Consider the following 14294-nt stretch of genomic DNA (forward strand, 5'->3'; position numbering starts at 1 on the left):
TTCCTTGTCCAGCTATTCAGTATTTAATTAAATAATGCACCATAGCATACCATTAAAAATTACCAGGGGGACTTCCTTGTAATAAATCTCTCTTTCTAAAAGAAGGCATATCATTTAGTGTATGACTGACACTGACATTCATTGCCTGGGTTAAATATTTGTATCCATCTACTTTCTTAGCTATTTCTAAAGCACCTCGTACTGTGGTACCTGAGCATTTGCAATTTACAAACAACTGCATGCAACTACATATTAAATAAAACTATATGACTCATACCACCTGCACACACATACATAAGCTATAAATACTTGAAATTTAACTACTTCATACCTTACTTCACTTGCTTTTTTATTAGTTGCAGTTCATACCCCTTGAGTTTCTTCAAAAGTTTCTGGTTCATTCAAAACCAAAATGAAAAAGTTGAATAACTGATGAGTTTCTTTAAACTGCCTGCCTATATGTTCCTAAGGCCTGGTCTACACTAGGCGTTTATGTCGAAGTTAGCGCCGTTAAATCGAATTAACCCTGCACCCGTCCACACTGCGATGCTATTTAGTTCGACATAGAGGTCTCTTTAATTCGACTTCTGTACTCCTCCCCGACGAGGGGAGTAGCGCTAAATTCGACATGGCCATGTCGAATTAGGCTAGGTGTGGATGGAAATCGACGCTAATAGCTCCGGGAGCTATCCCACAGTGCACCACTCTGTTGACGCTCTGGACAGCAGTGCGAGCTCGGATGCTCTGACCAGCCACACAGGAAAAGCCCCGGGAAAATTTGAATTTGAATTCCTTTTCCTGTCTGGCCAGTTTGAATCTCATTTCCTGTCTGGACATCGTGGCGAGCACAGCAGCACTGGCAACGATGCAGAGCTCTCCAGCAGTGATGGCCGTGCAGTCTGGGAATAGAAAGAGAGCCCCAGCATGGACTGATCGTGAAGTCTTGGATCTCATCGCTGTGTGGGGCGATGAGTCCGTGCTTTCCGAGCTGCGATCCAAAAGAAGGAATGCAAAGATCTACGAGAAGATCTCTAAAGACATGGCAGAGAGAGGATACAGCCGGGATGCAACGCAGTGCCGCGTGAAAATCAAGGAGCTGAGACAAGGCTACCAGAAGACCAAAGAGGCAAACGGACGCTCCGGATCCCATCCCCAGACATCCCGTTTCTACGAGGCACTGCATTCCATCCTCGGTGCTGCCGCCACCACTACCCCACCAGTGACCGTGGACTCTGAGGATGGGATACTGTCCACGGCCGGTTCCTCAGACATGTTAGGGGACGGGGAAGATGAGGAAGGAGATGAGGAGGGCGAGGCAGTTGGCAGCTCTCACAACGCTGATTTCCCCGACAGCCAGGATCTCTTCATCACCCTTACAGAGATCCCCTACGAAGCGTCCCCAGCCATTACCCCGGACACAGAATCTGGTGAAGGATCAGCCAGTAAGTGTTGTAAACATCTAAACATTTATTTTTAACAAAACAGGAATATTAACAATTAAAAGAATGGGTTGTTCATGATTAGTGTGCCCTAGGCGCTTAACGGTTTAGTAAGGGGCAGTGCAAGTTTTGAAAAGAAATCTAGCAATGTCCGGTTTTCAGTGATTGTCCTGCACAAGCCGCTCTACTGTGTATTCCCTGCTACTGCAGCTACAGTAAAATGCGGTCTATATGTGCGGGGATAGAGCAGTAATCCTCCTGGGACATCTCGATGAAGCTCTCCTGGAGGTAACTTGAAAGCCGTTGCATGAGGTTCTTGGGGAGAGCGGCCTTATTGGGTCCTCCGAAGTACGACACGTTGCCGCGCCACGAGATTATCAGGTACTCGGGGATCATTGCTCTGCACAGCAGGGCGGCATACGGCCCTGGTCTTTGGAGGCTTTCCCGGAGCATTCTCTCTTTGTCGCTCTCGGAGATCCTCATCAGGGTGATGTCGGCCATGGTGACCTGCTTTTAATTAGGTAGGGGAATGTTAGTGTTGGGACTGCTTTCCCGTTCCTTTACAGAACTGTCACCGCTGGTTTGCAGCCACGCGGTGGAGGCGGGAGAGGGGCAGCCGAAAGGGATCATTCCCGGGGACAGCCGCGAGGGGGTGGGACAGGGGCAGAGTTCCCGCTTGCCGGATTGCTGGCAGCAGGGACTGACATTGATTTAAATGTGAAATGAGGCCAGTGGTAATATAAAAGTTTTAAACTGCCACAAGTGTACGGCTTACCATGTCTGCCTGCAACAGAAATTCCGTTGTGCTGCCTCGCTTCTCAAATGTGCTGTTCAAGACCCCAGGCACAGAATGCGAAGGCCGAGAATTCGACCTTGTGCTGAGTGCGCATGTGAAAGGTGCTGTGCATGGTCTTGTTCACAGAGAAAGACTATGTTCTTTGTTCACAACTACATTTATCTTTCAGAGGAATTCACTCCCTTTTTCCCATTTCCACAGCCCCGTCTGCGACTGTCTCACAACCTAGCCTGGAATCACACTCCCAGAGGCTAGCGCGGATTAGGCGTAGGAAGAAGAGGACACGGGAGGACATGTTCTCTGAGCTTATGGCCTCTTCCCAAGCCCAGGCAGCACAGCAGACCCAGTGGCGGGAGAACTTGACCCGAATGCACCAAGCCAACATGGATCGGGAGGAGAGGTGGCGGCAGGAAGACCAGCAGGCGACTCAAACGCTGCTTGGACTACTGAGGGAGCAAACGGACACGCTCCGGCGCCTTGTGGATGTTCTGCAGGAACGGAGGCAGGAGGACAGAGCCCCGCTGCAGTCCATCTCTAACCGCCCTCCCCCGCCACCAAGTCCCATACCCACCTCACCCAAAGTGCAAAGAAGGAGAGGCGGCAGAGTCCCTGCTAACTCTCACTCCACCCCTGCAGAGAGCTCTAGTAGCAGAAGGCTCTCATTTCCCAAAATTTGAAAAGTTCTTTCCTTCCCGCCTGACACAAGCCCACGTCCAAGTTTCACCTCCCAATGCCATGTGTAGTTGATAATAAAAAATTCGTTTCTGTTAACTACTGTTTCAATCATGTTCTTTTGGAGGAGGAGGGGAAAGGGGGTTGGAAATTGGACAGGACAGTCTCCTTTGGCAGGGTACATAGTCGGGGGCAGGCACAGCAGCAGGGCACATACACAGTGCAGTGATGCAGTGACTAGTTGCCCCGGTTAGTCTGGGAGGTTGTTTTGATGTAATGTTGGGGGGGGTGGGTTGCTCTGTGACTTTGTGGCGGGGGAGGGCAGTTACAGATCTTAAGCGCCGGTCCTTAGACAGGATCACAGAGCCACACAGCATGGGATCTGTAACCGTCCTCCCCCTGCCACAAAGTCAAATAGACCTCCCATACACACAGTCCCGATCAGGAGGGGTGACAGGCTCCGTTGAAACAAGCATCCCACCGCAGCGGAGCCTGTCAATCCTTGAGTTTAGAAGCTGCATTCGCATCACAACACTAGACCCGCCCCGCACCACAGTCTGCGTCCCAGTTTTAAAAAATTCCCGCTAAAACAGTATTAAAGAAAACGGTGTGCTTTAACAAAGTAGAACTATTTTTATTTCGACACGTGTGTTGGAGGGGGGGTGAAGGGGGTATGTAACTGGATAGGATAGTCAACATTACCTGGGTAAAGAAACGGGGGCAGGTTTAGCTTCTCAGTACACAAACTATAAAATCACAGGTTACCCTGCTCACTCAGGAACTTTGCTTTCAAAGCCTCCCGGATGCACAGCGCTTCCCGCTGGTCTCTTCTAATCGCCCGGCTGTCTGGCTGTGAGTAATCACCAGCCAGGCTATTTTCGTCAACCTCCCACCCCGCCATAAAGGTCTCCCCCTTGCTCTCACAGAGATTGTGGAGCACACAGCAAGCTGCTATAACAATGGGGATATTGGTTTCGCTGAGATCACAGCGAGTCAGTAAGCTTCTCCATCTCCCCTTGAGACGGCCAAAAGCACACTCCACCACCATTCTGCACTTGCTCAGCCGGTAGTTGAAGAGTTCTTTTTCAGTGTCCAGGGCGCCAGTATAGGGCTTCATGAGCCAGGGCATTAGCGGGTAGGCTGGGTCCCCGAGGATGACTATAGGCATCTCCACATCCCCAACAGTTATTTTGTGGTCCGGGAAGTAAATACCTTGTTGCAGCCGTCTAAACAGACCAGAGTTCCTGAAAACACGAGCGTCATGAACCTTGCCCGGCCATCCCACGTAGATGTTGGTAAAACGTCCCCTGTGGTCCACCAGTGCTTGCAGCACCATGGAAAAGTATCCCTTTCGGTTAATGTACTGGGTGGCCTGGTGGTCCGGTGCCAGGATAGGGATGTGAGTTCCATCTATGGCCCCACCGCAGTTTGGGAATCCCATCGCTGCGAAGCCATCTATGATCGCCTCCACGTTTCCCAGGGTCACTACCTTTGGCAGCAGTACATCAACGATTGCCTTCGCTACTTGCATCACAACAACCCCCACGGTAGATTTGCCCACCCCAAACTGGTTCGCGACTGACCGGTAGCTGTCTGGCGTTGCAAGCTTCCACAGGGCTATGGCCACTCGCTTCTGTACACTCAGTGCAGCTCGCAACCGGGTGTCACTGCGCTTCAGGGCAGGGGACAGCAACTCACAAAGTTCCAGGAAAGTTCCCTTCCGCATGCGAAAGTTTCGCAGCCACTGGGATTCATCCCAGACCTGCAGCACTATGCGGTCCCACCACTCAGTGCTTGTCTCCCGTGCCCAGAATCGCCGTTCCACGGCATCAACATGACCCATTGCCACTGTGATGTCCTCGGCGCTGGGTCGCCTGCTTTCTGACAGGTCTGTGCTACTCTCAGACTTCAGGACATCACCGCGGTGCCGTAGCCTCCTTGCCTGACTTTTCTGCATCTGCCTCAGGGAAACCTTTATGATAAGCTGCGAGACGTTGAGAGCGGCCACAACTGCAGCGATGGTCGCAGCGGGCTCCATGCTCGGAGTACAGTGGCGTCCGCGCTGTCAATGACTGGAAAAGCGCGCGAACTGTTTTCCCGCCGGCGCTTTCAGGGAGGGAGGGCGGGAGTGATGGACGGATGACGACAGTTTCCCAAAAGCACCCTCGACTCATTTTGTTACCCAGAAGGCATTGCCGGCTACACCCAGAATTCCAATGGGCAGAGGGGACTGCGGGAACTGTGGGATAGCTGACCACAGTGCACCGCTTCGAATGTCGACGCTATCACCGTTAGTGTGGACGCACAAAGTCGAATTACTGTCCTTAGTGTGGACACACACGTTCGACTTTGCAATATCGATTACAAAAATTCGATGCAAGTAAAATCGAACTACTCTCGTAGTGTAGACAAGGCCTAAGTGTTTTCAAGGACTAGTGTCAGCAGTATTTGATTAAGAAAGTAAAGCAAAGCCACAAAACACAAACTGGGGGGGGGGGGGGGGGGGAAGTACCTATCCAGAAAAGCTTTCTGTTCTTGCTTCAAGTCTGGATGGAAAGTCCAAAAATGTCCAAAAAAGATGATAATGAAACTCTAAGGCCCCAAACTCAATTTTAAATGGTTTCAGGTTTTACTATGGAAGAACTAGAACTGGTCAGAGCTGACTATTAATTATTAGTGGACTGTCTTATCAAAGTGCTGTTATAAATTGACAGACACATGAGTCATGTTTCCTCAAAAATTACTTGTTCTTCATCTACATTAATAATTATTCCCTCCCCCTCCCCACCTGATTTTTCTGACTCCTCTATCATTCTTCAATAGTTCAGCATTCAACTTATGTTTCTGCTCCTTTTACAAAGATGTAAATATACACTTCATTGATTCCACTAATTTTACCTTGGAATAATCATACAATAGAGGACAATATAAATGAGATTATAATTGTAAATGCTGAGTAATAACTTAATGCTGGCATTGGATAATTATGGGCTATATTGGATTCATATGTAACACTCTAGTTTTAATTTATATAATTCAGTAATAGTCTGGACTAACTTTAAATGTGAATGATTTTCTTTATAACTATATACACCTCAACCTCGATATAATGCTGTCCTCATTATATTGAATTTGCTTTGATCCACCAGAGTGCGCAGCCCCACCCCTTCGGAGCACTGCTTTACCGCGTTATATCCAAATTTGTGTTATATCGGGTCGTGTTATATCGAGGTAGTGGTGTATCAGTTGCAGTTCCGTTCTTTTCAAAGTGCAACGGGGGAAATTTCTATACTTTATTGTACACAGAATGAGAAATCCAGGAATAAGCAGAATGTTTTACTGCTTTGCACATTATATAAACATTTCCATTGGTTGTCATGATGTGTGTTTTAGAGAAATGAAAACTCCTAGCACAGTGCTTCAAATTTTCTATGATAGTGAAGGAACTCAAGACAGCATACTTGTAGCTGGCAGATGGACCCCATTCCTGCTCCCACAGAAGCAATGTCAAATACCCAATGGGGGTAGGATATGGTAATTAATGGTGCAGGAAATAAGTGCAAGAACATGGTACATTATGAAACAAATTTGTGCAGCAAACTTAGTGCAGGGAGTTCAGCTGAATTTCCAAGCAGCAGTATATCAGTTATAATTAAGTTTTATATATTAATGATCAGCAAACATCAAATGATTCTGAAAGTTCAGATAACCCACCAGAAGTACAAGGGTGAAATCACAGCCCCATTGAAGTTAATAGCAAAACTCCCATTCACTTCAACGGAGCCAGGATTTCACCCCAGATCTGCCTCTGTAAAACTTATTCTAACTAGTCCAGGTTTTTACAGTCTCTTCTCCTCTACTCATTCTTCAACCCACTTAGATCACATGCTCTTTCCAGATTCTGTCCTTTCCTTACTCTGACACCTGGCTGCACTACCTCCTTGACTTTATCTTCCAGGGATGAGGGGTTTGGGGTGCAGGCTGTCCCGGGGCTGCAGCGGGGAGAGAGGACTCCCCTCCAGCCCTCTCTCGCTGCAGCAGCTTGGTGGGCCTGGGAAGGGCCAGGGGAGGGTCTCCTCACCCTGCAACTCTGGAGGGGCTGGGGTGGGCCAGGCGAGGGGCGCCTGTCCCCACCTGCATGGCCCTTGATAGCCTGTACAGGGAACTTAGCTGAGACAGCCCCCTCCGTTGGGCAGAAGCCTCTAGCCCCACTACCCCGCCACAGGGCAGAAGCCCCAAGCTTCCCTACCATGGAAGATTTTTAAGAACAGGTTAGGCAAACACCTGTCAGGGATGGTCTAGATAATACCTAGTGCTGCCATGAGTGCAGGGGACTGGACTAGATGACCTCTCAACGTCCCTTCCAGTCCTATGATTCTGTGATCAATGTAATCAATCTAAATAATATCGTAAGGCTCCTGTATTGTGTGTAGGCTGAAACATTACTTTGCTACAAACAGTAAGACAGAGGTATTGTCTAATAATATTAGACATAGGGGTGTGAGCACTGCTTTATGCTTCCTACTTCATTTTACCAAGATCATGGGGCTGAGAATTACCACACAGAAATGCAAGGCAATTAGCAAACTGACAAAAGAGATTTTCAATGTCTTGATGAAAGGTGTAATGACATGTGTGCAATAAGACCTGTCACATGATGTTTTACATCATGTCATGATGATGTCACAAAACATACTGTAGCTTTTCAAGTGATATGCTACATCATCTTACACCACTAGGTCACAAATAATTTTAAACGACCGCTGTTCATTTTGAATTAGCGTAACTGTTTGCTAAGACAAATGCAAATAAAAACAAGAGTGCACTAGCCATATTATTGCTATCAAAAAGACTTAATGAAAATTATATTTGACACCTGAAAACTGACTCCAGGTTAAGGAGAAGTTACAAGTTATAAAGTTGAATTGTGGCAGCCTAGCAAAAAGCACCTGGAAGGCAAGTTTTCTTTTTATGTAATGAAAAGCCAGAACCTCCAGGAATGGTATAGTAAAGAAACAGAGATGTCCATCAACCACAGGGCCGGCTCCAGGCACCAGCTTAACAAGCAAGTGCTTGGGGCGGCCAAGGGCGAGGGGCGGCAGGTGCGGCAATTCGGGGGCGGCAGGTCCCTCACTCCCTCTAGGAGCGAAGGACCTGCTGCTGAACTGCCGCTGCCGATCGCGGCTTTTTTTTTTTTCCCCCCAATTGCCGCCACCGGTCGCGATTGCGATCGCGGCATTTTTTTTTTTTTTTTGCTTGGGGCGGCAGAAATGCTGGAGCCGGCCCTGATCAACCACCACAGTAAGGCAGGTGGTGCTGAACATACTTCATTACCAGGAGATTGGAGCAACCCCAAACACATTGTGGTCATTCCCAGAAGCACTCTCTGAAAGATAGTCCTTTCAGAAAAGTATATTAAAATACCAAAAATGCTAATTTGTTGGTGCCTTTACCCTCAGGTATGTCCTGCCAGCAGGATAGAGGATAAGTTGGTGGCTGTTTGAGATCTTTTCTCCTCATCCTTGGACATTCTTGCTTTTTTGTACCAAAATTCACATTATGACTTACCTCAAAGTAGTAAGAAAATCAGCCACTCCTCTTTGGGTACATATGATCCGACTACAAAAAAAACATGACTTTTTTTTGTGTATGCAAGGGAGATCATTAAATTAACACAACTGGATTGCAAGTGTGTGCAAAGGTTCCCTACTACCTCTCCTCTCTTATGTTGAATAGTCTAAGCCTATTAATAATCTGGTTTGATTTGTAAAATGCATATCCTTAGGCTGGTCATATGATACCCAATAATTGTGAAATAGAAGTTAAAAAAAAGGGAGGCATTGTAAAAATTATGAAAATCAGTGCTGACCAGAGCAAGGCGACCCAGTACCTTACATGCCGTGACCCAGTACTGGGTCACAACCCACAGTTTGAAAAACACTGCAGTAGTATACTCCTTGGGTGAGTCGCATATGTTAGGGGTGATCTTGGTGCCTTGTTTTCTAGTTGCAGCCCACAGGGAATTTTCATGGTGGTGTCAGGGAGATATGGTTTGTGATCAGAATATTGATACACCATAAACACCAAAAACTAAATCATGACCACTCCCATATGGTGCGCTAGAGAAGGAAAAGGACACATTCTACTTCAGCATAAGGGCAACTACAATTTGGTTAGGAGCTCTGACCAGAGAAGATATGTCCGGACAGGCCAGTGGCCTGGATAGCCAGCAGGGATCAGCTTTGGGGACAGCTAGCTACACAGTTGCAAAGGTGTAACAAAGGCAAATCTCTCACTGTGCTCACTCCGGCAACCAGGCATCACTGCTCTGGTTAATGAATCCCCTTCATTTTAGCATGGCTCAAGGTCTTATGAGACATAATTGCCGCAATACAATCTCCAGATAAGGAAAAAAACAAAGTTGTTTTCAAAGGCATTGTACCTTTAAACTCTTCCTTTCCAAGTCTCTCTGACACAATTTTGCCCGTAGCTCACAAATGCACCATGCCAAAAAGGAAGAAGAAAGGATAAGTGTAGGATGCAGTAACCACAGGCCTCAGTGCTGCATGGGAATTGACGGCTCTATAACAATAGCGGGCAACTTGCGGCCCATCAGGTGCGGACCGCAGGGATGTGCTGACCGCCGCTTTCCACAGCTCCCATTGGCCGGGAACGGTGAACCACAGCCACTGGGAGCTGCGGGCAGCCATGCAAATGTAAACAAACTGTCTGGCAGGCCGCTAGCTGATTACCCTGATGGGCCACGTGTGGCCTGTGGGCTGAAGGTTGCCCACAACTGCTCCAGCTACTTCTCCTTTTCCTCAGCCACAGAATCTATGCTGAAGCCAGGAGGGGAGATAGCTGGCTGGCTCTATATCACCCGGGGATTCCTGAGATGCCCAAATATATTGGGTTTATAGCTGCTTTCCACAATAAAAACAGTGAAAAAATAGCCAGAGTGTAGAGTAAGAACAGGGACATCACATTTTATATTTATATAATATAACATACAAAGAGGCTTATATAATGCCACCGTGATGAGTGCTCCCGAATTTTTTGTAAATAACTAAATTCATTAAAAAATTAATTAAGAGGCTATTTGAAAGGTGGGTGGAGTTATAATTCAGCTGCAAAATTACAAATGGAGTCGAAACTCAGTTTACAAGGTCTAGCTAGGAGCACCTTACTTTTCTTCCTTCTGGAAATGAATTCATACGGCTGTTTGGTTTTGTTAACTCTATTATACAACTGTAAAGAAGCTAGAAGTCAGTTGACATAAGAGTGTTTTGTGCTTTTGTATTGCAAAAATAGTTTACACCTAACTCTGCTGGTCACTGGGAACTGCACATTTGGAGGGAGAGAATTTTAATCCTCTCCATTTAAGATATTTGTTAAGTGACTAGGCTGCAGAGCAGCAATAAGATGGTTGGCAATTTGAAAGACCAAATAAATAAATAAATAAAAAAGCTAACAGCTGAGACATTGAGTCTAAAAATTATCTACAACACGTGCATAGTAAAATGTTTTTACAAATTCTCCAAAGGATTTTTAATTATTACAGATTGTATTAATTAGGTAATTATGCAATAGATAGATGGGAATGGTTCCAAAACAATTATGTATATGATATTCTGTATACAATACATGTTTGTTTGTTGTTAACTGCCTGGCCATTCCAGTCTGATAGTCAGTGGTATTGCATGGGTATAACAGTTTTAGCCATGTTATATACTTTTATAAACCCGAATACATAAGTGTGTGGTTAAATAACTTTGCAGGCTTGGTACAAATTGTTAAAAAGCCAGAATATGTCATCTTTATTTAAGCAGTAATGAGCAAAGTGTGGGTCATCTGGCAAATATTAATGACCATCTGGGATGGAGTGATGGCTCAAATGATAGCTCAGTGCCACCAACTCCAACTAGTCATTAAAGGGTGGTTAAAGGGTTTTTATACCTTTGTAATGTTATACAGATAAGGAAAAGCTGGTTAGTGGTTTTCAAAAAAGCATAATATATGTCTTACTAAACTTTGGGCCATATTCTCTGTTCCTCCTGTCCTATGCTGGGTGCAGAAAAGGAGTGGGAGGTAGGCCAAAGGTGACTTTAGGATATTTGTGAACCTCCTGATCAGGACTTGGTCATCATCACAACCCAGTGCACTTTTTAGCAGCTCTAAATTGCACTAATGCATAATGACCTACTATGAGCGTTTATGCTAGCCTACAATAAACAGCATACACTGGTCTCCAGAGGCATCACCTCCTGCCTTCCAGACTGCCCCGACATGCCCCTATTCCAGGAGCCCATAGGGGAGCAAACAGTCTATGTAAACAGTCTTGCATCTGAAGAAGTGAGGTTCTTACCCATGAAAGCTTATGCTCCCAATACTTCTGTTAGTCTTAAAGGTGCCACAGGACCCTCTGTTGCTTTTTACAGATTCAGACTAACACGGCTACCCCTCTGATACTTCAGTCTATGTAAAGTACTTGAAAATCAGCTGAAGCTCACTCTCCCCCCTGCCCCACCATATACACACACTGGATAGTCTCTGGGAGCAGTTTACACCCCTTTATAATCACCAAAACAATGTAAAGAGACGACAGAATAATGCACAATCAGAGCCTTTGATATGAGGTCAGGCTTGCAGCTTTACTTCCAGACTGAAGGCACAGAGAAGGCAATCACCTCCTAATCATATGCTGACAAGAACCTGTGCACTCAGATACCATGGTGATGGGCATGGTATAAGAACCTGAATAGAAGAGAATTGGCAGCTGTGCAGAAGACATCCCAGCTGTAAAGCACCAGGACCTAATTCTTTTTAAAATGACTTCAAGTTCTTTGTGCCCAACTTTACATACTTGAGGCATAATTTTCAAAGGTGCTAAGCAGCCACCATGCCAACTGAAGTTGCTGAAATTTAAGCCTTCCAGGTATAATGTTTTTCTACCATGTACTGTTTGGGTTTTTGCTTTTATAACCTGTAGGCAACATTTATCCACTTTAGAAAATAAAATCAGTCAGCAAAGATTCTAAAGCAGAACGGACACTACTAGTGATGTGCTCAGCTTTCAAAAAGTACTGTATCACAGCAAACAATGAGCATTTACCCCAAAATCAAACTGTCTCTGTAAGCAGTTAAAAAATGTGTGAGTGGGTGGAGTTAACTGACTACATAGCACTTTTCCAGCAGTAGAACTCCAAGCACTTTACATAGGAGTTAAGCATAGTTATCCCCATTTTACGGTGGGGGGAAACAAAAGCACAGAAGGCCAGTAGCAGAGCCAGGAATAGAGGTCAAATCCACTGCTCTACCCACTAGGCAATACTGCCTCCCATCACCACCACCACCACCTGTATTAGAGCCACCTGGTGACTCCTAGTAATACAAGTGTGTGGAAACGGGCACTTATACACTGAGGAACTCAAAATTTGAGGCCATCTTTTAAAATTTGTATGCAAGTAGCTGAATGTTTGCCACTTAGTGTCCCTTGTCTAGAGGAAGCTGATAAAGAAGGGTGTACCAGAAGTTTCTGGGGGCAGGATGGGAACCTGAGAGCAGGGCCGGCTCCAGGCACCAGGCAACCAAGCACATGCTTGGGGCGGCACCTGGTAAGGGGCGGCGGGGGGAGTGCGGCGCGGCATTCCGCAGGGGGGGGGCGCGCTCCGGCGGCGTGGTGCTCGGCGGGGGGGGGCGCTCCGGCGGTGCGGCATTCGGTGGGTGGCAGCGCGGGCGCAGCACTCGGCGGGGGGGCGGCGCGGGGCGCGGCGCTTGTGGGAGGGGGTTCCGGCGGCGCTCGGCGGGGGGGGCGGGCTCCAGAGGCGCGGCGCTCGGCGGGGGGGCGGCGCGGGGCGCGGCGCTTGTGGGAGGGGGTTCCGGCGGCGCTCGGCGGGGGGGCGGGCTCCAGAGGCGCGGCGCTCGGCGGGGGGGCGGCGCGGGGCGCAGCGCTCGGAGGGTCGGGGGGGTGTCCGGCGGCGTGGCGCTCGGCGGGGGGGGGGGGCTCAGGGGCGGCGCTTTTTTTTGCTGCTTGGGGCAGCAAAAAAGTTAGAGCCGGCCCTGCCTGAGAGGGAGGTATTAATTTGCATAGGCTGACAGCAGGATGCTGCTTGGGCCTCAGAGGAGAAGATTCAGTGCAGCAGCTCATAGAAGTGGTCCTCAGCTAGCTAGAGGGATCAAAGCCAAATTGGAAGATAAAAACATCTGGAAGAAAATGAGTTTTAATAATATACAAGTATAATAATGAAGTAAAGTTATAAAAATATTCATTGGGGAAAAACACAGACACTGAGAAAGACTGAAGAAAAGACCCAGGAAGATATACGAGGAAAAATGGAGAATATGAACGAGAAGACAAAGGAAAAGGGGGGATTCTATAATACATTTTTGGTTATCTTATAGGATATTTTCTTTATATCATATCTTGGATCTATAATTTAATAGTGGTGTAATGCAATGGCCTGTTCACATTAAGAGTGGTGGGGACTCAGGACCAGTCAACCCTGTTCCAAGTCGCAGCCTCTCTAAAAGCAAGCATGCTGGGCCATGTAGTTTCCTGAGGGATCTGGGGAACTTATAGCCCTGTGGAAGTTAGGTGGCAGTTACATGACTAGCCACCATCTATAAAGTAAGCCGAGAAGTTAAAGCGGTCTGTGCGGCTTGAGGATGAGAGGTTAGGAGATTCCATCAAGAACTCCCTGGCAGATGGCTTGAGAGAGAAATTTCCAAAAGCCTGCTGGTGGAGAAGTCCCAGCTGGGAAGGCTGCAAAGAACTGTGAAGCCCTAAAAGGGAGAGCTATAAGGAAGGTGTGATGGGTTGGATCACAGAACCCCCCTTGGGAGCTGCCACCTGATGCACCGAGACTACTTCTGCTCCTGCTTTCCCTGCCAGCTCGGGACCCCAGCACCCTGTCTTGCTGAGCCAGACATGCCCGTCTGCTCCAACACAGACCCAGGGTCGGAATTACTTGCCCCAAAGCTGCAGACTTAACTGAAAGCAGCTTACAGAAGTGTTCTTGTCTTTAACACTCAGATGTCCAACTCCCAAAGGGGTCCAAACCCCAAATAAATCAGTTTTACCCTGTATATGCTTTATACAGGGTAAACTCATAAATTGTTCGCCCTCTATAACACTGATAGAGAGATATGCACAGCTGTTCCCCCCCCCCCAGATATTAATACATACTCTGGGTTAATTAATAAGTAAAAAGTGATTTTATTAAATACAGAAAGTAGGATTTAAGTGGTTCCAAGTAGTAACTGACAGAACAAAGTGAATTACCAAGCAAAATAAAATGGAACACTCAATTCTATGTCTAATACAGTAAGAAACTGAATACAGATAAGATCTTACCCTCAGAGATGTTTCAATACATTTCTTTCACAGA

The 14294-nt window shown here is 47.0% G+C and overlaps 1 protein-coding gene across 1 annotated transcript; it reads left to right on the top strand.

Moving 5' to 3' along the window:
• Window positions 1-465: 465 nt before the first annotated feature.
• On the top strand, window positions 466-3006 carry LOC135974326 (uncharacterized). The gene is made up of 2 exons (XM_065561639.1): window positions 466-1442; window positions 2437-3006. The coding sequence occupies exons 1-2, from the start codon at window positions 866-868 to the stop codon at window positions 2910-2912; spliced, it is 1053 nt and encodes a 350-aa protein (XP_065417711.1). The 5' UTR covers window positions 466-865; the 3' UTR covers window positions 2913-3006.
• Window positions 3007-14294: the final 11288 nt, after the last annotated feature.

This window comes from Chrysemys picta, chromosome 11 (genome assembly GCF_011386835.1).
Source record: "Chrysemys picta bellii isolate R12L10 chromosome 11, ASM1138683v2, whole genome shotgun sequence".
Classification (NCBI taxonomy): domain Eukaryota; kingdom Metazoa; phylum Chordata; order Testudines; family Emydidae; genus Chrysemys; species Chrysemys picta.

What these genes read in the sequence shown, in the direction of transcription:
- LOC135974326 (XM_065561639.1), top strand. Translation starts at nt 866, where the DNA reads ATGCAGAGCTCTCCAGCAGTGATGGCCGTGCAGTCTGGGAATAGAAAG. An exon ending in ATCTGGTGAAGGATCAGCCA is followed by an intron (nt 1,443 to 2,436) that starts GTAAGTGTTGTA and finishes CCATTTCCACAG; the next exon opens with CCCCGTCTGCGACTGTCTCA.